Consider the following 24421-nt stretch of genomic DNA (forward strand, 5'->3'; position numbering starts at 1 on the left):
TAATACGGAAAGAGACTGAAAGACTAAGAGAGAGGGAGATAGATGGATGGAGACCGAGATCTAATAAAAAACAGACCTCACCCAATCCCCCTTTCCTCTGAAGGGGAACTAAATTCCCATGTGTGTACAGTTTACCCCCTCTCTCTCTTTCTCTCTTTCTCACTTGTTCTCTCTCTCTAACTTGTGCGCACACACTCACTATACTCGATGGAAAAGTGTGCATCAGAGACATCAAAAGCACACACAGGCTGATTACACAGTTAACCTTGATGATAATATATTGAAAATCATGATGTAAGTTTGTACCAGTAAACCCGCCAGCCACCTTTTTCTGTTAGATGAAGCTGATGAGACCCACATGTCTTATCTCTCTTATTCATGCAACAGCAAATGTGCAAACTCATACACACACATACCAGAAAGACAGGTTCATAAAGCCAATGGTTCCAAATGTAGGAACAAATGGGGCCACCTATGGCTTTAAAAGGATCCCCTCAGGCCTCAGAGATATGAACACATGGTACATTTCCTTTTTGTTCACTAAAAACGTTATTCCTTTCCATGCCCTACAAGACAAACCCTGTACAACATGAGTTTACATACCATGCTTATATCCAGAGGGGCCTGGAGGAGGTCTGTCATGAATTTATTTTTGATCTGTGACATGAAAAAATGTAAAGAGCTTTCAAGTTACTTACTGGAACCATCAAAAGGTATCTGTCTGCAGCTGTCTGGATGTCCAGGCCAGGGGCAGTAGTAGACGGCCCCAGCCTCCACAATACCAGGCTGAGAGGTGTTTGCCTTGGGAGCCCCAACCAACACACTGATCCTGGTTGAAAAAAAGGAAACCCAAGGTACATGTAAGACATGCAGGAAAGTTTATATATGCAAACTTGTATACAAAAAGCACAATTTCATCCATTTCTGTTTTGCTCTGTGTGGTGGACATTTGAACCATTGCCTGTCCTATTACAGTATGTGCAGCTTCAGAGAATAAAGCAGCATTTATTTTTCATCTAAGTTAAAATGTCCACCTCACATCATTGAGATTCTATTCTTTTGAGCAGAAGTTTTTGCAGGTTATATTAGAAGTGGAGGTAGAGTGTAATCAGGACCCTGATGGGACAACCTAAGTCCTGAAACTCACGTGTTGCTGTCGGAGGAAGCTTGGTAGAAGTCCACAGAATAGCCAAAATAACTTCCATCGGGTCCCTTGTAAACCGAAGGATGCTCTGCGTAAAGGTTAAAACTCCCAACTCCATTTAGCACCGACAGCAGCCCGAGAACAAACATCCCAGCGCATGAAACACAGTCCCAGACACACTCCATCCCCGAAGAACACCAAGGAGCGCACTATTCCAGAAAAATGAGAGGGAACAGGGAGAAAGCAGAAGAGGTGGAGAAAGAGCGAGAGAGACAGAGATGGTTTCCTCCGTGCAGGTGAGGTTTGTCCTAGTTTAAGCGCGCCAATTTGCTGTCACTGCTCTCCCCCAAAAATGCCTCCTGACACCATGAAACCACCAGGTCTGCCCAGAGTCCCAAGACTACACACAGCCGCGCCCCCGCCCTCTGCTTAAAACTTTACCCCCTACACACACACAGACACACACACTTACTCACACACTCATACCGTACGATCTGAGCGCGCAACGGGACGGGCGCGTCACCGCTCCTTTTATGGCAGACAGATTTTCTGCAGCGAATTGTGAGTTTCACACAGAAACAATAAATAACATTAAGTGAGATTAACAGCCACCATGTCAAATTAGTGCAGAATTATACAGAGAAAGCACAAAAATGCAAAGAGTTGTACTTCATATATTACCATACACCACTTTGTTAAACCATACCAGTTAAAACAGTGATGCATTTCTTCAATTTGGCATACTCTGATGTAGTTGTGTCGGTAGGTTGAATTAATATGTCGATTTACAGCAGAAATCTCTTGAGCTGTGTAAATGTATGCAGTTTTGGCCCGCTTACCGTTTCACTCAAAACCAGGCGATATTCCCACTAACTAAACCTCCGAGGAAACATACTTCTCTTGTGCTGAAAATAATATCGTGCAATGAAAAACAGTTTGAAGAGGTGACGGGCGAGACCAGACTATAAAAAAATGTCTTATCAAAAAAATCTATCTAATCGTGTGCAGGGCAGAGAAAAATAGGAGAATGTCCCACACACTTTGAGCCAAACTCTCAAGCTGCTGTTTATCATTGTGTGGAGTTTGTTTTAATTAAACTAAGCTTTACAGGCACATATGATTAGTGCTGAATTAAACTCCACTGCCAGTTCACAGTGTAGTAAAGTGCAGTGGAGCAGCAGTGTGTTTTCTGTCAGGAGAGTTGATAAGAACCAGGTGAGAAGGTGAGGTAAGGAGTGAATGAGGAGAACCCAAACCTTGACCTGCCAGATGGAGAAGTTTCTCACATCCCTTTACCGGCTCTGCTCCTACAACACACATCCATTCATCAATTCGTCAATCCCTTCTTCATTTGTACAAACTTGGTTGTCACATCCTTTTTGTGCAACAGGGAAGTGAACATGTGTGTGTGTGTCTGGGAGAGAGAGAAAGGAGAAAAAGAGGGTCGGTTCTTCCTCATCTGCTTCTGTGTAAATCTATGGAGAAAAGCGAGAAAAACCAGAGCACACAAAGATGAATAAGTAGAAGATGGTGAATATGATGGAGTGAGGAGGCAGCAGATCCTCTTCTTCTGCCTCATGTGTTAGGATGCCAAGTAACTCACATTACATGCAGCTCAGTTTCAGCATGTGCATGGACTGTCATCATTTCTCCACTGTCTTACATCCAATAAGTTCTTCAGATATCTCATTTCCAGGAATACACACTCACACACTGTTCAGGTTAAGTCCTGTCTGTCTGCCAAAGTGCTGCGATCACAGATTTCCTGCAGGTTCATTCTGGATTGATTATGGCACCAACATGATAGTGCTTTATATTCTACACACTCTGCCAACGTCTCTCTTTACAAACTCCTAATGCAACTGTTAGGCAGACAATTGTGACACATGAGGCCCACATTCTGCATTAGACAAATCCATTAGACACACACCCAGCCAACATTAACACACTACAGTGCACAGATATCTGCAGATACACACACAAATGCATAAACATTTAGTTAACAACTCCGGAGCCAACTAAGTACTTAAATGGGATAAAGTGCTATTTCTCCTAAAACTTGCTGCTTGTCTTGAGTGGATACTTATACACACACGAGGGTAGTAACAAGCCGCTTATATTTCATTTATGTTCTCTGGGGAATCTTAATGACAAGCAAACAGAAATATGTAGGCTTTTTGTGTCTTAAGAGCTACTTAAAGTCATGCTTAATTTCCCCGAATGTCCTTTTGTATAAAAGTCCCTCACACCGTTACCATTCATTCTTAAAGACAGCTATTTTTTCGCATGCCTCTATGGTGAACAAAGAAATTAAGAAATGTCTTGATTATTAAGAAAATAGAGGTTGTGTTTAACAAAAGCAAATGTCAAAACATACATTTGGATGCAGCTATGTTTGGCAACTAGTGAGCAGACGACTGGATGAATAAGACGTCGATAATACCTAGTTGTGTGCTGATTGGTAAACAACATTTTCAACAAGAATTTATGTTGACACCGGGTGAGAAATTGATATAGGAATGGTCATTTTGAGGGTGATAGATTACCTTAAGTCACCATCAATGTCTTGGAGATTTAGTGAATTACTCATTTAAAGACCCTTGGGAGAACAAAAAACAAGTTGGTGTTTGATTTAGCGTTAAGGGGATCCAGACAGACACCCTGAAACCTGAGGTGGTTGGGTGTCAGGATCAGGATATTTATGAGGAAAAGACACAGAGGACATGTGCTAATAAAGGTATCACAGCACAGAGCATTTGAACAAAAAAAGTGTTTATTCCAGAACCTTTAAGTGTGATAATAAATACATGAACACTTGGCCAACATCGTAGTGTGTTGCACAAAGCACAAACACACAGAGCCTAAACCTTCTCCTTGGTGACAATACTGACAAAACCTTCTGTACAAATCTCCAGTTCTCTGCGTCCCTTAACGCTGTAAACGCTTATCAGTGAGTGTGACTGTGTGTGCGCGTGTTCTTGTATGTAAGGCTTTGGTAGGTTTTCCCTTGAACAGTCCTATAGCTGGATTAACAGTAGAGTTTCAGTCAACTGGCTGTACTGGGGTTTAATTCCTAGAGATACACTCGAGTCCTTAAACCAAACCAGTTTTCTCCCTAAACAGTTTCTACTGCTTAACTGTAGCAGAGGTGTTGGCAAAGAACAGAGCTGCAAAAATAAAAAGTCAATTTTTCCTTCCTTTTAAATAATTACATCATCGACATCATGTGTGTCAATTACAAGCCATGGTGAACAGACGATAACATGAACTGTAAAGGTGGGATCTTTGTGGAACGTGGGAGTGAGAATGGATCTCAGGCATGTGTGTTTAGTCCACAAACGTTTTTATATCGGCCTCTTTTTATTCTCATTCCTTTGTGTTGTATATCTGTGTGTGTCAGTCCTGCTGACCTTACAGGGTCAGCATGCATATGGTAAGCCGGCGTTGTGTGTGTGGAGTAGCAGAGGTTCATCCACAGACTCAGACACACACAGAGGTCTCGGTGCTAGTTCAGTGACGGGGAGCGGTCGGTGGACCACAGCAGCTCGATGTAGGGCCACCGGGTCTGAAGGCAGCGCTTCACGGGGGTGTCGTCTGTCCGGACCATGGGGTCCTCAAAACCCAGCACCAAAGCCGTCCCTTCCACATACTCCACCTGAGAGAGAGAGAGCGCACACACGCACACGCACACGCACACGCACACGCACACGCACACGCACACGCACACGCACACGCACACGCACACACACGCACACACACACACACACACACACACACACACACACACACACACACACACACACACACACACACACACACACACACACACACACACACACACACACACACACACACACACACACACACACACACACACACACACACACACACACACACACACACACACACACACACACACACACACACACACACACACACACACACACACACACACACACACACACACACACACACACACACACACACACACACACACACACACACCACACACATATATATATATTTGAACACTTCTTGCCATATTTGACAGGTTTTAACTCTGTTAATCTCTTCTTCCTCTGGGGTGGGGGTCAGGGGTGAGATGCAAAGGACCGATGCAAGCATACAACAGACGCTCGTACACACACACACCAGCTGCAGACTGCGGGTCTGTTATTCCCATCTGGAGCTATGGGAATGGAATTGCCATCACAACCTTATAGGCGCCTTGCTGCCATGTGCATATGTGTGTGTAGGCGTGTGTTTTTGTATGGGCAAATATGTGATGCCATTCTTGCATTTCAGGTAGCAGTATGGAAAATATCTGTGTTACAGACCAGACAAAGTTGACATATGAAGAAAGTGATATTCCTGAGTACCAGGTTTCTGCACAGCCACCAACTACATCCGCTGACAATCATCCATCAAACTAAGCCTGCTTAATATACCTGTGTTTGAACATTTGCCGCTGACAGTGACCTCAGTGTTGTAGAAATAGGAGGCTAAGCCAGGGTTTGGGGATGGATGGACAGGCTATTATGCTTGTAATAAATAGCTACTGTTTATTTTGGAGTGGCCTGCCGCCTCTAACTTTGTGTGTATGAATGATGACAGGAAAAGAAGAACAGCACAGAGAGAAAGAGTATGAAAAGGTACCACAATCAGTTTCAATGAGAAACCTTAAACATGAAATAGTGTATTACCCTCTCGTTGTGGTTGGACTGTTTGAGTCCGTTGTAGTGGTAGATGGGAAATGAGTCTGGGATTCCTGAGTCCTGAAACAGAGATGAGGAGCAGAGTGAAAAACATGCAATGTTGTTAGAGAGTGTCTGGGCAAACTCTTCTCACAGACGGAGGTAGAGAAGCAGAGAGGCAGAACATTTTTGAACTGAATAGTCAAACTCACACATATCTGCCTGAAACCAAAGCCTAATGTTAAATCCCACGTGGTCAATTGAAACGTGTGTACTGGAGCAAAGCCCTATCTCAAATTACCAGAAAACATTCAACACTAGAAATACCTCGGAACAATGACATTGAGCCAAAACACTTCCAATGAATTTGGTTTTAAGGTGCAGAATGCTAATAGGGTGTGTTGTCTGAGAGCGTGTCCAGCTTCTTGTGTTTATATGCCTATATGAAACCCTAACCCTCACCCCAATCCCACGTGTGTCTGAGTGTGTGTGTGTGTGTCCAGTTGGCTAATGGTAGTATAATTTATTTGCGGCTCTGGGCCGTTCCTCTGGTGAGTCCCTAAAGCCCTGATCACTTTAACAGTTTCCCCTCTATCTCTCCCTCTCTTGTCTTCATTCTTGTTCTGCCTCATAAAGGCGCCTTACCGCTCTTTCTAACCTTCTCGGGAAGTAATGTCATATGATGATGATGATGCTGGACACATAACATTTCACACGAGACACCACAGGAATGTTTTGGGCATAAAAAAACCTTTGATTTGCTAAAACAGCACTCCACATATGCTTGGGCAAAAGACATTAGTGTCACCAGTATGTGTGTGGACGACTCTTTGTCCATGTGTTTAACTGTGATATGGATGGTACGACTGGTGTTAGGTATTCATCAGCCTTTGTGTGTGTATCTTTGAGCAATCATTTCACCTCTGCATACACAAATACCTGATCAGGGAAGAATTCCAACAGGAACGGGCCCAGAAGAATTATGCCCAAACTCTCTGGATCCAGCTTACTCTTCACCAGACTGACACTGAGATAGAAACACAGATGGATAGAAAAGAAGATAAAAAAGTAAATAAAATGTGAGCAGAGGAAAAAACATCAAGAAATCTAGAGAGAGATAAAACATGCTGGTCAATAGAAAGAGGGTAATTTAAAGGAGCCATATGATCAGCGCTAAAAAGATCAAATGTGTCAAACCCAGTCAAATTTATGATCACCTCATCACTGAGTTTGTTTTGGTGCGCGACGCATGCTTTTATGATGGTAGTACAACTAAATATACCTCTTTCCAGACATTCCTACGCGTTAGATCAGTGTTATTATTATTCCACAGTGATAACAAATCTGGTCAGATTGCCCTTTTAAGGCAGCGAGGGGAGAACAAGGTTTAAACCAAAACACAGAGGGAAGGCAATCATGGTTTTCTTCACTTATTGAATGCAATAATATGCAGCAGCATACCGAGTAGACAGCTGATGCGTCATTAAGCATCACTGCGAATCCCTAAAAGCATCTGTGCTACTCTATAGCGAACCTTCTGCTTCCTATGAAGGACAGGGAGGAGTAAAGAACATCACCTCAGGGATCAATAAAGCTCTTGTTTTTATAACAAAAGAATCTGTGGTGATGGGGATCATGGGAATTCATTGTTTGTGTTGGGTTTGCACCGTATCCACTACATGACAGTATATGACTTCATTCAACCATGGACTTGACATTAGATGACGGTGCACGCAGAATCCCTGCTTTGATCATTCCATAGTAATAGTACGTGTCCAATCTATCCCCATGAGGCGTAATGCAGTCAGTTGATGTTTTTACGGAATACATTGTAACTGTGCATTGTCTTTTTTAGGTAGTAAATGAAGACATAAATAATATATCATTTGAAAAGTCGCATTGGATATGGATTTGCTCTATAAACAGTAAATGGGAGAGTGACTTTGAGGACACGGTTATGTTACCCAAGGCGGCTTAAAGTCAAAGTCAGCTTTATTGTCAAATTCTACATGTGTTATACATCCAGAAATCTCGAGATATCGTTTCCCGCAGTCCCACAGTGTGACATGTATACATAAAACAAAACAAAAAGGGCCTAGATAAATGGGGTATACAATTTAAAATGTTAATAATATATCTAAAAAGTATAAAGGTGGGGTAGGTAAGTTTGAGAAACCGGCTCGAGATACACTTTTTGTTATATTCCATGGAATGCTCTTAACATCCCGATAGCAATGAATATCTGAAGTGCTTTGACAAAAAATCCATAACAAAATGTCATCAGTGGAAGCCATGGCGCTGTAAAAAGCACGACCAATCATCTGAGCCGGCCCGGCTAAAATAACTGGATGGCCTACCTGCCTGTCAGCCTTCCATCTGTGAACAAACTTATCTCGTGCCCTCATTGGTCATGTGCGCGTTCGTGTGTGTTGGAGGAGGGGCTCTGTGAGGAAGTGGCAGATTTGTTCCAGCTGTGTATTTTCAAATTCTAGCGCACTCGAGCTGGTTTCTCCAAAATTACCTACCCCACCTTTAAGTACACTTATTTGTATGCTTCTCACACTGAAGTCATTCTTTTTATTATTTCCCCATTTTAGATTCTATGATTTTGTTTAAAATGAAGTAGGATATTGTTTGATTAATTATTAAGCGCTTTGGAAATGGGCATTTTCATTTCATTTTTATTTGTCCCGCTCATGGTACGCAAAACCAAATGTACAATAATTGCCACAAAACATGACTCTACCAAAACACCATTGAGCGAAAAGGAGCAGGGAGAAGAATAACATCTTATGTGACCTGCCTCTTTCTAAAAAAAACTAATAAATACAAATAGATGGTCTGCCCTTCAAAAAAACACACACACACATATGATGGCATAAAGATTTCTAGTGGATTTACATCATATGTTAAATTTGACTTGCATATTAAAAAACATAGGAAATAAGAATTGATTGTTTTAAAGTTTGAGTATGAATAACTCTCTGTAGCCTATAATTCATTGGTGCTTCATCCTGAGAACAGTCAGTGTTAACAGAGTTGGTTTACCACAGATGATAGCAGCAGATAGCCACTGGTCATGGGATATGTAGCAATACTAAGTTGCATGCAATCTGAAAACAGTTTGCCCTACTCTTCAGTGAGTGATGAAAGCCATACATTTAGTACTGAAAGATAGTCCTATTAATCATTTCCCCCCAAGCACCTAAGATGCTACGTTTTTCACATGGTGGAATCCCTGCAATAACTCTCTCGTTGTGCGGTAAGGAATGAGCCCGGCCTGTTTGCACTGGGAGTCTCCCTGCAGTTTGCTTTGTTTTGTTGTGATGTATCGCCCATCTGGGGGTCTGCAGAGCGAATCAGTGGTCCAGTTACTCGGCCGAGACCCACGGCTGCAGCGTTTGGACCGACTGTTCCTCAAATGAGAACGTGCTCCTGTTTGAAGCGGCACATTAAAGCATTTCCTCCCTCTTAGTCTTTCTTCCTGCTGTTAATGATCTCCCTCTAAGCCTCCTTTCTGACTTTCTTTCTTTCTTTTTTTTCAAAGCTTTTATAGTGGTCTTTCTCTGCTCTCACTTTAATGTAGCCTGGTAGTGAAACATGAGCACAGGCTGCTGACCTGGCCTGGCCGTGACTTAGAAATGAGAACTTAAGAAGATCTACAGGTGCCACACACACACACACACCCTGAAATACACACAAACACAAGGCCTTGAATATGTGAACACTTACTACTCGGGTTCTGAGACAAGGTCAAGGGCTTTCATCACGTCCTCCAGCAGAGAATCTGGGATGAAGCCATTATCTGGAGAGAGAGAGAAACATAAAGAGAGACTGATGCACCGACTGACCCGCACAGAACATAAAATACAGACTTCAGGGGAAGCCTTCACCTGCACATATGGCACGAGCACTATTTACATCACTGGCCCTGGGGAATAAACTCATCCAACACAACTAAAAGAAGAAATCACTCGCACCTTGTCCTTTCTCTCTGACCTACATTCCAGGGCAGTGATGATTGCTTTACCTGAGAGGAGAAGCTTTAAACATTAACATGTGTTTTTGCCTATAAGACTGTGTGTGTGTGTGTGTGTGTGTGTGTGTGTCTGAGCATTTACAGATTTGTCTCATTTAAACACCAGCCTGCGAGCCTGTGTGGCCGGTTGTTTAGATACATGCATCAACCCTTAGTATGCGGTGAAGTAGATGAACTGACGAGCGCTCTGCAACTCAATCTTTCAAATACAGATGTTATTATCTCAGTGACAATTGACAGTGTGACAGAGAGCAAAAAGTACACAGGTACAATGACAAACCATATATTAAGGAACATCTTGAGACAGTGGCTTGCTCAGTGTGTGTGTGTGTCTGGTGAGTCAGTGTGTGTGAATGCGTCTGGCGCCCCTTTTCTACAACACAGTGTGCTGCAACCTGTGCTGACTCTACATGTGACAGACAGATTTATGGGCCTTTTACACAACTTGGCTGCTTACCACGGCATGTGTGTATACAATGCGGTGTGTGAATCATGTACAATGCATCTTCCCTGCATGTGTGTATGTTTATGTTCATGGATGCACCTACTGCAGCTCATGCATGTGTTTGTGTATGTTTTTGCAAGTGTGTGTGAGAAAAAGACCATATGGCACATGATGGTGGAAGTGATCGTGAGAATGTGGGAAAGCTTATCTCTATTCAACAGGAAAAGACGAATAATGGAAATAGAAGAAAGGTGACAGCCAGTTCGTTTTATATATTTTGTAAAGAAAATGCTGGAAAAAGCAAGATGCCTTTCAGCGGGTGGGATTTATCTCACATCGCATTGCACCACACAACAGATGTCTACAAATCAGCATGTTGTTCCTATGAGCCTGATAGTAAATAATGTTGTTTATGGCGACAGAGAACAGCACACTTCATTTCACAACAAAAACACACACACATGATGGTATGTGTTACAACTGGGATTTAGTCCGGTACTCAGCTAAACAACATGGAAAGCTGTAAGTGTGTGACGTTAACATGCATATGCAACATGTCTGCATCTCCCTGCTTTCTTCTGTCTCGTTAGCAGAAGAAAAAAAACATTTCACAACAGCCGTTAGAACTAAATGTTTCATTGAAATGCTCTCTCTTGTCTCCAAGTACTCATGAACAGACAAACATCCCACAGTCGGATGTTGAGGTTGCATAAATGAACGCTGCAGACTTTCAACTCTTAGTTCATCTAACATGACAGTCTTTCATGCCTCTTTAACTCTATTGTTTCGCCCTGTTTCCTTCCACTTGCCTTTTACTCCAGTACCCTGGAAGTGACAAGAAAAGAGGTTTAGGAAAACGAGGAGGAGAGGGAAGGTTGACTCAGCTGTAAGAGAGGAGCTGATCTCACCAACCTAAACAACAACAGTGGAGATGAGAGCAGAGAAACAGACCCTCGTTACGCCTGGAGGAGAAACATATTGGAGACAAGAAACAAGAAAGAAGAGGCGAGGGGCACACTGGAGGTTATGTTTGCATCTGCTTGACCGTGAAGAAAGGGAAGAGAAAGACAACAGGGCCAGGATATTGTGTGAAGCCGTGTTAGAATTAAAGATTGGAATGATTAAAGTAAATCTGTGAACAAGGATGTTCTCATAGCTGGTGTGCTAATAAGAAAACGAAAGTCTATAAAAGGTGAGCAGAGAACATTACAAAGACTTGTTGTTCATTACCTTCAGGGTCGAATGAATGGAAGACCCTCCTTGCTTGTTCTGATGGAGACTCTGGACCCACCAGGGACATCTCCTATCAAGAAGGTGAAACAAAAAGATGGGAAGGTCTGGTTAGAAAGGAAAGGGAGGACTATGAGGCGAGCACCTAAAAGGAACCACACAGAGATCTGTGACTAAAGTAAGACATCAGGGGGAATATAGCAGGGAGGAGGAATTCGATCATATTCAGGGAGAAGGTGGTTTCGTCAGTGCTGAAACTTTAGAATCCATTCCTAAACTGCATCTTGTGTCAAGGTTTATCAGCACTAATGCACAACAGTTTACTATAATCAACAAACAGCACGACTATTTCGGCAGTGTCTGATGCAGCTTATATGCATTGTACGTGTGTGTGTGTGTGTGTGTGTGTGTGTGTGTGACCTAAGGGGCCAGTGCAAACCGGAACGCATCGGGTTATTAACTGATCTGCTGATAACGTTTGACGGCTTGTTTTCACTCCAAACACACAATCAGGAAATCAAGTCTTTCACATACAGCCAGTGATTTAAGACAAGCTCTAGGGGGTTTGTTTGTTTGTAGGTGAAGTTTACAGAGAGCAGTGCAGGCAGAGGGTGATGGCCCCTAAGACTAGGATACAATGTAGATGCTGATTCAATGAACCATTCCTTGTTTTCTTTACACCAAGGACCCCAGCAGGATTCAAACAAAGTACTTGTCAGATCATCTAGAACAGGGGTCTCAAACTCAAGGCCCGGGGGCCAAATCCGGCCCGCGACTTCATTTTCTGTGGCCCCGCAAGAGCTTGCAAAGAATATAATGCGATTATTATACGGTTACATGCCACTTTACAGAAGCAGGTTTCCCATAAACTACATGTCCCACAATGCATCTTGTTTTGTGACATGCACACTGAAGAGACTTGCAATTATTTGCCCTGGACTTCTGCTTTCAGACGTAGTTAATTACTAAGTTATTACCCTATCCGATAATAATCCAATTCAGAGGCAATAATGTAATATAATACATTATTTGATATATATATTATATAGTTACAACCGGCCCTTTGAGTGCAACCTTTATGCGAATGTGGCCCGCGATGAAATTGAGTTTGACACCCCTGATCTAGAAGCATAGAAAATCCCCTAAGCTCACATTTATCCAACGTCTGCATCTTTTTGTCTTTGACTGCCAGAGTAGAAACTCTCCAAAGCCGTGCATCTGTCATCCCTAATTGTAAGACTCATTTAATCAATAAAAGTAAACAAAGACAACATCTACTGAAGAGAGGTTAGGGAAGCAGCGTGACACAGCCTGAATGAGTGCACTTGAGTGTTGCCATTTTGCATTCCTGTGACAGATCTCATGTAGATAGAAGTCATGTCATGCCCTCTCTTATTTGATATCCTTAAGAACAATCGGATATCTTTATACTAACTGACAGATCTTGTCAAGCGCTTACAGTAACTTAAACTGCTGGATAAACAATCAGTTTTTTTATCTAAACATAAGGATTGCAAAGGTGTCATAGTCCCTGGAAAATATATTGCATGATATAAACATTGACTAAAGTTTAAGAATCTCAGAGAAGATAGAAGGGATGTGTCTCCAAGAGAGGATGAAATTAGAGACTTCTCAAAAAGTGATCCGTCACACACACACACACACGCAAAGTGTGTAGGCGAGAGTCAGGGGGTTCTCACTGTTCTTTCTTATGAGCGAGAGAGGGAGGTTATTTATGACAACAAAGCGCTGAACAAACACACAATGTTCTGAGAGCAAATTAACCCTGCTCATCTGAGCCTCAGATCCACGCAGACTGCTAGGGTTTCACAGTCCACCTATTACCGTGTTCAGGGCCTTACTTAGGGAAAGAGAAGGGGGGGGGGAGAGAGGGGTTCAGCTGGACACATCGAGAAAGAGATGACTTCCAGCTGCCGGCTCTTCAGATGCAAAGAAAAACAGGCGAACACGCGCTCACACACGGTTCTGTCACACAGAGTACAGCAGCGTCTTGGTGTGTTAACATTACAGGCTTCATAAATCTGACGGCACATTTGTCATTAGCTACATATGTTCATGTTTCACTTGCAGGGGCTGAGCAAGGGTCCTTTTGGTGTCTCGGGAGGAATAAAGTGCTCACAAAAAAAGTTGCTAAGTGTCCAACTGCAGTCTGAAGACACACGTATTAAATGTAGGATCAACAGTGACGTGTGTGTCTTGAAACATGACCTGTTTTAATAAGAACTAAATACAATGCCATTATTATGTATTAACAGTATACCTAAACTAAGAAGAAGTGTTCCCCTTTCTAAAGTCATGAGAAACCAAATCGATCTTAAGCTGTCGGATACAATCAGGCTGCTATTAGTCCAATGTGCCTCGTGACCTAACGCTCACTTTACACAGTTTATTATCTTCAAGAGAAGATGGACACATTCTGTGTAAATGGCCTGGTAATAACAGAGATGTCCACACTTTACCGGAAGACAAAACAGTCACAAGTGGTCATGAACAAGAAAAACAACACAAAACATACTATTACTTCCAACCTATACACGCCAATATGAGGCTAATGAACACATAGAAAAGATAATGACTCACGTGTGAATAAGATCATGCACATACGAGCACAATGTGAGCAAAAAAATTACATAATTGTGTGTGTGATGACAGGTCTGCCTGGCTGCCTTTGATCTGCGTTTTATTAGAGGCCTGAGGAAGACGCTGCTGAGTTGGAAAACATGTCATGGAGCTAACACACTCCACAGGGAAGGTGTGTGTGTGTAAGTGCATGTTTTTGTATCTCAGTGTTTCTCTTCTCTCGACCCAACTGTGTTGCAGTGTGTGTGAGTGTGTCTGAGAAAGAGAGAGAATCTGCAATAATTAGGCCCGTCCCCTGCCGAGAATTGTTTGTTTATAGTCTAATACAAGCCGGCATCCTGTTCTCTCTGTGCAAAAACATTCATACTGGTGCAGCGATGCAGTACAATGACAAACTCAATCAGGACCTGGCATCAGTGCAAATCCATAAGTGTGCCTTATGATATCAAGGGGCACATTCCAAACTACACAGTCAGACTTTTTCACCCAAAGCCTTGACCTCCTTACAGAGCAAAGACAAGCTACCCTACGTAGGAACAAAGTAACGCACACAAACGCACCACACAATGGATGTAATACAAAAATAAACGCCGAACATTTCCTCTGAGCAAAACAAGAATACATTTTTGATACCTAACATGTGATCTCGAAGATCTAGCTATTTCAACTGACAAGAAAAAGGCTTTTCGATTGTAAGTCCACTTTTTAGTTAACTTTACGAGTTAAGACTCCAGTCACATCCAGACTTGTCTGTAGCAAAATATGAACTCTGCACTGTATTATAGTCAATATACAGTGTTTGTGTTGTTTTACATTAATCTTGGTTTGCTACCTCTTTCCCATGTGCTGTTGCCTCTTGTCCCCAGACGTTGTGGTTCTCTTAAGTTGACATCTCAAACCAATCAGGCCTTTTGCCTCTCTTGTTCGTTCTCTTGCCCTATTTGTATCCCTTCTTACAAGCTGCACTAAGTAGCTACTCCACTTTTGGAGTATATCCTTCCTTCCATCTCTTGACTTTTGCTTCCATTCTTTCTTCCTTCCCCGCCTTTGTCCTTTATCTCTTCGTGCAGGTAGGCACTTCAGGAAGGACAGGTAGGCATGGAACTTTACTAGGGTTACTCGTTCTTTCCCTCCGGTCCAGCCAAAGAGCCATTGTGTGTGCTGAGAGGCTCTGAGTGGCCATAGAGTGCATCTGGAGGATCGATTTCAGGACAACAAAGCAGAGGTCTCGGACAGCGTCTCCTGCCTTGTTCCTCGCAGGCAGCGACAGCCCCACTACATGACAGGCTGAGGAGGGGGTCTGTGTGATGGCTCGTACATGCAAGTCTTTTTTTCACCTTAACTAACCTCTGTCCCATGTGATAAGAAGTACAGGAGACAATGGAAAACCTATCTCTCCTGCTCCAAAGGAGTGTCTGAAATATCCCCTGTAGCAAGTGTTTCAGGTGTGACAGACAGGACAAAGTAGTGATTTATGGAGCTGTCGTGAATGAGAAAGGCCGTGTCTCACCATGAAAGAGAGGTGACACCAGAGGATGGTTACAGAGCGTAATGATGGGTTCTATAACAGGAAATGACACACAGGGGGAAAGGAAGAATAATGCAGCACACACACACACACAGACAGCTTTTCATCCCGATACAATGTCCCATGGTCTGACCTGTCACAGATTATTAATGACTGTTAATGTACACCGCTTTGTGATGTTCCGTTTGTGTGGCCCGCACCCTCTGATTATAAGAAATGGAAAGAACACACTTTTCTTCCTATTAATGTATATAAGATTACTGGCGTCATATTGTGCAGAAATGATCATATCATGTTGCATTTCCAAATGTAAAACGAATAATATTTGGGACTAGAAGTTTGACTTTGTTTGAGAAATACTTGGAGTTGGTTTAATGCAATGCATAACATGGTTTAAAGTGTAATAACTTTGTGTGTGATTTGCCCATGATATATCACAATTGAAGCTTGTTTTTGACAATGCTCAATTATTTGATATAATATACTAAACTCGAAATGACTTGCTTTGACACGAGTAAACTCCATTGGAACTAGATGGCCAGTGGAAAGGAAGTTAATAAACCACAAGTGACATTTTATCACACAAATATTACTACTATTATCATATATGATTGTCAACGATATATTGACAATACTATTATTTTACTGTGGTTTTGCTTTGCCAATAAAGCCTGACTGAACTAACCTCACATACATGTCCTTGCATTATGGTTCCTGCTCTTTACCAGTCCATGAAGGACATTTTGCAGACAGGAGCTGGAGTCTTAAGGGACACGAAGCGCCACAGCGGCTGCTCTCTCTCCTAGTAAATAACTGACCCAGAACACGACTACTGTACACACACACATTTTACTCCCTTGAGAAGCAGAGATAAAGTCTGTGAACCTCATCACTCAGCATGGGAGAGGAAAGAGTGATGAGAAGAGTCACAGGGGGATCACCCCCCCCACTTTCCCAAATGACCACGGCACCACTCTTTAAAGTGCATCCTTCCTTTCTTCCTATTTCCTTCCCATAAGGGACCGATAATCTGAAGAGGTTGGCTGAGATACCCGATGGAATTCTTTACTTTGGCGAACCACCTGCCGTACACTGGAGTGGATAGTTGCTTAAAAGATGTGGAAGGAAGGAAACATCTTGCATGTTTTGTCTCATCCATCACCCATCCTTCTTCGCTCTCCATCTGTCTCTTTCCCTGTCCCTCCTTCTGCTGGCATCTCAACTCTTTTCCAAAAACAGATCCCATTACATGCCATTATACACACTTAGCCTCTTTTTCCCCACACACACACACGACAGAGTGTGGGGGCTGTTGTGGGTAAAGATGGTGGAATGGCTTTTGTGTAGGTAGATTAGATAAAAAAACACTAATGCCATTAGGCTGATGCTCTGAAAGCCGCAGTCACACACCGACAGCGACTCGGGGGAATGCACACCCGTCCCCAATGGCAGACAGAAAGAGCCGCTGACACATCAGAGGCAGGGATCAGGTTTTCTGCTTTTGTTGGGATGGTTCTAAAATAGCAGCTAAAAGCTACATAACCAGGTAACGTGTATTTTTGTATCACCAAGCCTGGGAAATCACAGCTTCAAATGAGCCCCCAACATTGATTCCCTTTCGAGGAGGACGGGGTCAAAGTGAGTGCGCTCTGCCAGCATTTCCCCATGTCTGCTTCAGCTTGACTCAAAGTTATAGAGGCACAGTGTAGCGTCAGCCATGTACGTCAGTCCATATGCATGTGTGGATCCAGATGGGAACTCAGGAATCACACACACACACACACACACACCATGTATACATCACTTCAGGGGACATTACATTGACTTACATGCATTATCCTAACCATAACCAACACATAACCAACACATGCCTAACCCTAACCCTAACCAAGTCTTCACCCTAAAATTAATGATTCCCCTCATGGGGACCTCCAATTTGTCCCCATAAGGGAGGCGAGTCCCCACATGTGACTGTGTAAACAGATTTAGGTCCCCACAAGTATAGTAATGCTAGGACACACACACACATTCCCGGTGCTCTGGAATGTGTGTGTATGAGTCAGATTGTATGTGTGTATAATGTGGACATGTCACCAGTGCCGGGGGAGTTGTAGAAATCGGTAAGTCATCAGCGCATGCATGACGACTTTGGCTCATCACTGACCCAACATATGATCCACTCGCCTAGCAGGCCTGAGCTAGATGTATGTTACAGAGCTTTTAATCAATGGTATACGAAGGGTGTGGCTTTATGATGGAGATGATTGCCTGGGATTTTTCTTCCTTTCTGGTGCCATTTTCACAACAGCAGGAAGAATCGATTTGCTACAACCAAACCTGCCAGCTTTACTTCATTGGCCTCAGCAATGTATCATGTTGCATGTTCACTGATAGAGATGATAAACATGCATGTCTGAGAGCAAACTGGGTGAGTGTGTACACGCCCAAACACACTCAGGAATCTGATGATTCAAAGTTTCTCTTAGTTACAACAGCAGGGTTGACCTCAATCAGTATTATATACCTTGTGACATGGTGATTATCTGAGTTGGAAGGAAAATGATCTTGTAGTCCTTTTTCCAAGAACCCTTTTAGGAAGTCTGGATCATTTTCCTGCACTTTGACCACATGATCCTGGTTTCAGAGTTTCCTGAACTGTTTTTCCTTTCCCCCAAAATATACCTGCTCTGATGTAGTACTTTCTGATTGATAAAGGGTGCATTCTGCAGCACAGAATGAGTCATACACCAGCCAGAATGCAACAACTTGGAAAGAGCAGTCACTTAGACTCAAACCCTTGTTAGTGTTACTTGTCATTATAATGTAATATAAGCAGGGATAAGATTTTGTAAAGTGCTACTGACTTGTAAACAACTGTAAGATTACCAACTACTAACACCGGGCAAGGGAATTAACCAACATATGCGTGCCAATTGCTGTGAATGTGGTTATAAAAGTAGAGACATTAACTGAATGAAAAACATTAAGGGGAAAAGAAAAGATCATCAGTTGTTCTGAAACATGAGCCTAGATGTTTGTCTTTTTTTAGCTCCTTATTTCCTGGGACAAAAACAAACATGTTCTTATGAACAAGTTCCAGGAAAGTAACATGTGTGATCCATATAGTTGAAATGAACCCGACAGTGAAGGTAGACAGAAGTACACTGTCAATGGAGTCCAAACTCAGCAGGGTGCATCATGGTCATATAATATGAACAAAACATTGTTTAGTTGATCACAGATGGTTGACAATTATAAACTTTTTGTTTTCATGTGCGTGAGAGTGACGAAGAAAGGGCTTAAAGATGAAGTGTGTGTCTGCACTTGTAACGTTTATTTTGGAAACTGATCTTTCCCCCCTTAATGCTGGATAGGTGAAAAGCCAAGAAACAGCACTGGCCATATATGACTATCTCCAGCGCTCATTTTTCCCTCCCCTCCCTTGCTGCCTCCTTTTTTCCCCACATTGATATCCGACCTGCACTATATTAAATCTGTTAAGCACATTCCATATTTTGGTTTTTCAAACCTGCTGAGGAAACTGGCCTGTGTTGCACACTGTGTCTGTGTGCGTGAAATATGTGTTACTGCTTATGGATGACTGTATTGAACTTGCCTTGGTAAAAAACACAGAGAGGTGAGTTTCACTGCCAAGGATCCAAATAGGGAACTTTGGAGACTTCAGGAATGCTCCAACCTGAAACACGCACATAAAAGGAATGCGTTACAAATGAATGTCTATTTTTAGTCAATTTAGTATAACTTACATACACATTTTCATGATGTTAATAAATGACTTCCTTCCCCCCTCTGTGTTCATTACACTGTATATGAATACTGACTTCTCCTGTTATGAAATCGACTAATTTTCAGCTGGAATGTATCCGATTAGCTGCTGGCTCTTCTTTATATGTAGCTTAATTTCCATACAAAAACAATAAACCAAATATATACAAATATAAACAGACCTCTCCTTATTTAATATGAGTTGGTCTAAAATCACTCTTACCAGCTCTCTTTGGCAACATCAACTTGCTTTTAAATGTATATAGGCCGATTGCTGCCTATTTTAATTAAGAGTTCATGTCTTAGCTGGATTTGGATTTGGATGATAAATACATATCTAAGATTCCTGTTTTTCAAGATATCTTAAGTTTGTCAGATGACATTTTTTTTTATCAAGCCAAAAGAGAGAGGAGACAGTTAGTCTGTTTGGTCCAAGCGCATATTTTCACACGGTAGCTCTCCTCGTGGTCTGTGTTCACACATTGTCCTGCATCTCAGTGAGTCACAAGTACCAAACCTTTATTTGTATTCTTAACTCTTAGCTTATACACATTTCTATTAGTCATAAACTTTTGGACAATATGTATATACTTTTGCACATTTGCGTCATGTATGCGTCTTTACCTTGCAGTAGCGTAGTGATTCCATAAGCGTGAGGAAGCCAACTGATGCCTGTTTATGAATACCATGCAGTTCTACCAGCACAGGGAGAAAATAAACAGCAACAAAAAGAGAATTAGTTTAATTACATCAAACTGGCATTTAGTTGTTGCCTTTTGTTCATTGATGTGGGATGTAAGAATGATCTGAATTCTGTGCGTGGTATTTGTGCATGCATCTGTTGTGTGAATGTGGCGTGTCTGTAACTTTGTGCGAGTCTTACTCATGCCGGAGCACTCCCTGTCTCCATCCCAAACATTAGAGACAGCATGGCCAGTTACAAAGAGATTCACCAGGCTCTGGCTGAAAAGATAGATAAGAAAGGAGACATCAGCACTTTCAGAGAAAACATAATACTGTACATCCTGTAACCTTTACCACAAAAAAAAAAGAAGGGCTGTCAGTCGTCAACCTAAGAGAGGTGTTTTTTTACCTGCCATGGCCATGCACAGGGTCTATCAGAGGCTCCACTGTGTCCTGGATCTCATTTATTATATTCTCTATGCCCTGCACAGAAAACAAGTCTGCATTTAATTTAAACATTGATGAACACAGAGAAAAATACTACAAATGATATAACACCATGATTAAAAGCTTATTAAAGGTGGGGTAGGTAAGTTTGAGAAACCGGCTCGAGATACACTTTTTGTTATATTCCATGGAATGCTCTTAACGTCCCGATAGCAATGAATATCTTAAGTGCTTTGACAAAAAATTAATTAAAAAATGTCATCTGTGGAAGCCGTAGTACTGTAAAAAGCACGACCAATCATTTCAGCCGGCCCGGCTAAAATAACTGGATGGCCTACCTGCCTGTCAGCCTTCCATCTGTGCACAAACTTATCTCGTGCCCTCATTGGTCATGTGCGCGTTCGTGTGTGTTGGAGGAGGGGCTCTGTAAGGAAGTGGCAGATTTTTTTCCGGTTGTGTATTTTCAAATTCTAGTGCACTCGAGCTGGTTTCTCAAACTTACCTACCCCACCTTTAAGAATTAAGAAAACAAACAATATTTGTACGTGTTTAAAAGCTGTCTTATTTGAATAACCACTTAATAAATATGCCAGTAGAAACAACATCACCAATCTCAGTATTGCCAATCAGTATTTAATATGTATATCCTCCCTCTATGTTGCCATTTCTTCTTTTTACCTTAGTGAGGATGACTGAGTAGAGGAAAAGCAAGACTCCACAGCACCCCCTCCAGGTGTGGCAGAGAGACAACACTTCCTCTCTGAGACCAGAGACTGACATCACAGTCCGCTTACTGAAGGAAGGGCACACACACATAAAAATGATTTATGAAACGCTCAAAAGACAGATTTGTAAGGTTCAAGGATCGATATAACTGGTTTATTAATTATAGTTTCATATTGATAACTTTCACAATGTGGAATAAATCAACTAAACGCAGCCAAGGGGAAAGAAAAATGGGTTCTTGACTTTTTGGAGCCACTACCCTCCTTCGCTCCACCCTGGAAAGCCTGCTAGTGGAGTTGTCTGTCTCAGTTAGCATGCACTTCTTCCTTGTGAGTCAGCACTGCTTTCTGCTGACTGGGGTCTCAGCTGCCAGCAGGCTGTGTGATGAAATTCCAATATCCCTCTGGCAATAGCAGCCTTGCATACACTTAGTTTGTGACGGACAGAATGCGTGTAAAAAGGTAGTAGACATTTTTTTATTAGGCAATATGTGAAAGTGCTTGGTCAGCAATTTGTAAGCAGAGTGAAATAGCTAATTCAATGTGAGAGCCAAGTCTTGCAGACTAAATTAATCAAATGACCCCCCCCCCCCCCACTGATAGTATCTAACACATATGTAGTTCTCTATCCCAGTACTGAATATTGGCAAATGTAACAAGGATTTGTAAGGTCTTAATCCCGCCAGAAACCCACAGCAGTATTTAATGACAAGATTATCTGCTTTGAGGAAGAGGGTCATGAGTATAAAGATGCAAGGTGTTGTGCTGTGGTGAGAATATTAAGTTTTACTTACTGGACAACACTGTGAAATCGCTCAAAGCCAAGGTCTTCAGCAGCCAAAGCAGCTTGGCACAAGAAAACACAAATAGTAGAATCAGAGCATGGCACAGAAAAAACGACATACTGTAAAATAGTTAATCTAGTTAAGTCTTCTATAGTTTGTATCATTATTGGTAAAGCAGGATTAGGAAAATAAGTGGAACAGGTCTGTGCACTTTTATTCTAAATATGACAGATGTAGGCCTCACTGGGTTGCTGTTCCTGTGGAGGCTGGCTGCTCTCCGGTGCTGGCACCTCCTGTGTTTGCGACTGTGACTGTGTGCTGCTATGTGGGCTTTGTCCCTTGGCCCAGGTCACCAGGCAGAACCCTGTGGAGGGGCTGGAGCAGGCCGACTCCAGGATTTCACTCAGTGTGGAACACAGTACTGTTTTTTGCTCCTCTTCTAACAGACACACACATAGAATATGCATGGTTTAACCAATCCATACAGCTACCTAAAACAACAGAAAAACAATGCTTTGGAATGTTCTCTCTACCTGTCATCTGTCTCCAGTTTGAACTTTCTCTGTTGAAAAGAATGTTCTTGAAGAGGAAGGCCTGTAAAGAAAAACAAACTTGGTCTACACATTTGCAATATTCAAATGGTGCAATAAGTTACACGCTAACTTTTATTTAAACACATGGTCCAGCCAAACAGACTTTTGTTGGGCAACCCTGTGTTGTAAAATGACAATAAATGAACCTTGAACCTCTAGGATGTTGAACTAGACCTTACCTGGACAGGTGCAAGGACAGCACATGGCCCTCCTTCAAACTGCTCCAGTGCTGTTTTCTCATTCTCACAAAAAACAAATCCTGTCATAAAAACACAGGCAAGTGAACCGTAAACATGTTGACAGTGATAACAGGTGAGGCATTTCTTAAGACACTGTGCATAAAGCCACAGGTGTTAGCATTGGAGGCCATAGAGCAAATTCCTGCTGAACTTTTTTATTTTATTTTATATTTTTTTTACAACTAATGCTGTTGATATATTGTGATTTTAAGAGTGTCTATTGCCATCTGGCCGGGGACAACAGCTGGAAATTAGCCATGTCGGCTAAAGCTGCTCCATTTACTGTTTGTGTGACAGTTCATTGATGGGGACTGTCCACGACACTATAAATAAATAAATAAACTAAACTAAACTCAAACACAACAACAGGATAAGTAGCTGCTTAGTTGGCCATCAGCTATAGAGGAGGATTGAACAGAATAAATTGCCTGTTGTAAACTTGGGATAGAAAAAAAACCTGGAGACACTTGGCTCTCTGCCTAACATGGGTGGAATATATTCTCATTATTTTCTGCAAAACCGCTTTCATTTATATCATAATACTTAGATAAAGCAGCATACCTTGGGTCCATCTGCGGAATATGGATGCAGAAACTACTCCACTGGAGGGTCTGCCCCAAACCAAATCCACCACCTCTTGATTTAACTCCGACATGACAATTGTCCCTCTTCAGTCCAACAGCCACGAGGGTACACGATAGGTCTGTTAAGGCTAGCTTGGGAACTCTTTTAAAAGTTGATATCCCGCTTCTCTCAGAAGGTAGAGCCTGTGGCATTGGCCACAAGCTGCCTGTGTTACACGACACAGTCCGACACCAGTCAGTGGGAGCAAACTGGTGGGTAGGAATGACATCAACTTAGCCGCAACAGCCTACAAAGTAAAGAAACAGAGAGATGTGCTAAGCGTACAGTTTATACAAAAGAGACCACATTATTAAACACGGGTGGACTTTATTGCATAGCTAAGTCAACAATGGGGCGTATACAACACATCAGTGTAATACTATATAACATTACTCGCTCGTTTTATAAATCAGCGATAAAGCTAACCGTTGGATAAACGTTAAATAACGTTCGTTACAACGGATGGTTAGTACTAAAAGTACCGACAGAAGAAGGATAATCGTAATCATTTTCTATTGCGGTGTTGTTACCTTGAAAGCTGTTGTAAAATAAAAGCTGATTTTTTTGAGAGCTGAGTTCACTTGGTAATGTCAGCAGATAGCATTAGCTTTACTACTAGCAGCTACTCTTTGATTGCTTTGTCATTCAATTGCCTCTCCCACGACACCATGCCGATCGTTGCTTTATGAAAGCATACTGAGTGCCATTAGTTAGATAACGTTCAAGCGTATTACCTTGGCACACAGTCGAGTAATGCGATTCCGTATTGGTTATATATTTTGGTAGCAATTTAACTATCAGTAGCCTCTCTGTCATTCGTTTATTTACAACAGAAGTGTAAAAAAACTGTGCGTTGA

At 42.1% G+C, this 24421-nt stretch overlaps 2 protein-coding genes across 3 annotated transcripts in view; both read right to left on the minus strand.

The window, feature by feature from the left end:
* itga8 (integrin, alpha 8) overlaps positions 1-1559 on the minus strand; it is a 41105-nt gene extending 39546 nt beyond the window's left edge. The window contains exons 1-2 of the mRNA XM_034228332.1: positions 1148-1559; positions 699-829 (exon numbers count right to left, since the gene is read on the minus strand). Coding sequence (XP_034084223.1) covers positions 699-829; positions 1148-1329 — 313 coding nt within the window. The 5' untranslated portion in view covers positions 1330-1559. The remainder of the gene's footprint in view (positions 1-698; positions 830-1147) is intronic.
* Positions 1560-3899: 2340 nt separating this feature from the next.
* mindy3 (MINDY lysine 48 deubiquitinase 3) lies at positions 3900-24409 on the minus strand. Of its 2 annotated transcripts, none has more exons than XM_034228180.1 (16): positions 24299-24409; positions 23502-23811; positions 22881-22960; positions 22642-22702; positions 22353-22547; positions 22118-22169; positions 21277-21391; positions 20561-20634; positions 20351-20430; positions 20092-20162; positions 19298-19378; positions 11553-11625; positions 9571-9643; positions 6778-6865; positions 5848-5919; positions 3900-4799 (listed from the first exon to the last, which is right to left on the minus strand). In XM_034228180.1, exons 2-16 carry the CDS (start codon positions 23593-23595, stop codon positions 4650-4652), a joined length of 1359 nt encoding a protein of 452 aa, XP_034084071.1. In that variant the 5' UTR covers positions 23596-23811; positions 24299-24409; the 3' UTR covers positions 3900-4649. The 2 variants fall into 2 exon arrangements, with proteins under 2 accessions (XP_034084071.1, XP_034084072.1); XM_034228181.1 differs by having other exon boundaries at positions 24095-24372.
* Positions 24410-24421: the final 12 nt, after the last annotated feature.

Source organism: Gymnodraco acuticeps, unplaced genomic scaffold (genome assembly GCF_902827175.1).
Source record: "Gymnodraco acuticeps unplaced genomic scaffold, fGymAcu1.1, whole genome shotgun sequence".
Taxonomy (NCBI): domain Eukaryota; kingdom Metazoa; phylum Chordata; class Actinopteri; order Perciformes; family Bathydraconidae; genus Gymnodraco; species Gymnodraco acuticeps.

Bases quoted from the DNA above. Each gene is read 5' to 3' on its own strand.
- mindy3 (XM_034228180.1), bottom strand. From the start codon at position 23,595: ATGTCGGAGTTAAATCAAGAGGTGGTGGATTTGGTTTGGGGCAGACCC. The intron at 22,170-22,352 runs GTGAGGCCTACA...TCTTGTGCCAAG, and splicing joins TCCACAGGAACAGCAACCCA to CTGCTTTGGCTGCTGAAGAC. The intron at 20,163-20,350 runs GTAAGACTCGCA...CTGTGCTGGTAG, and splicing joins CAGGGAGTGCTCCGGCATGA to AACTGCATGGTATTCATAAA.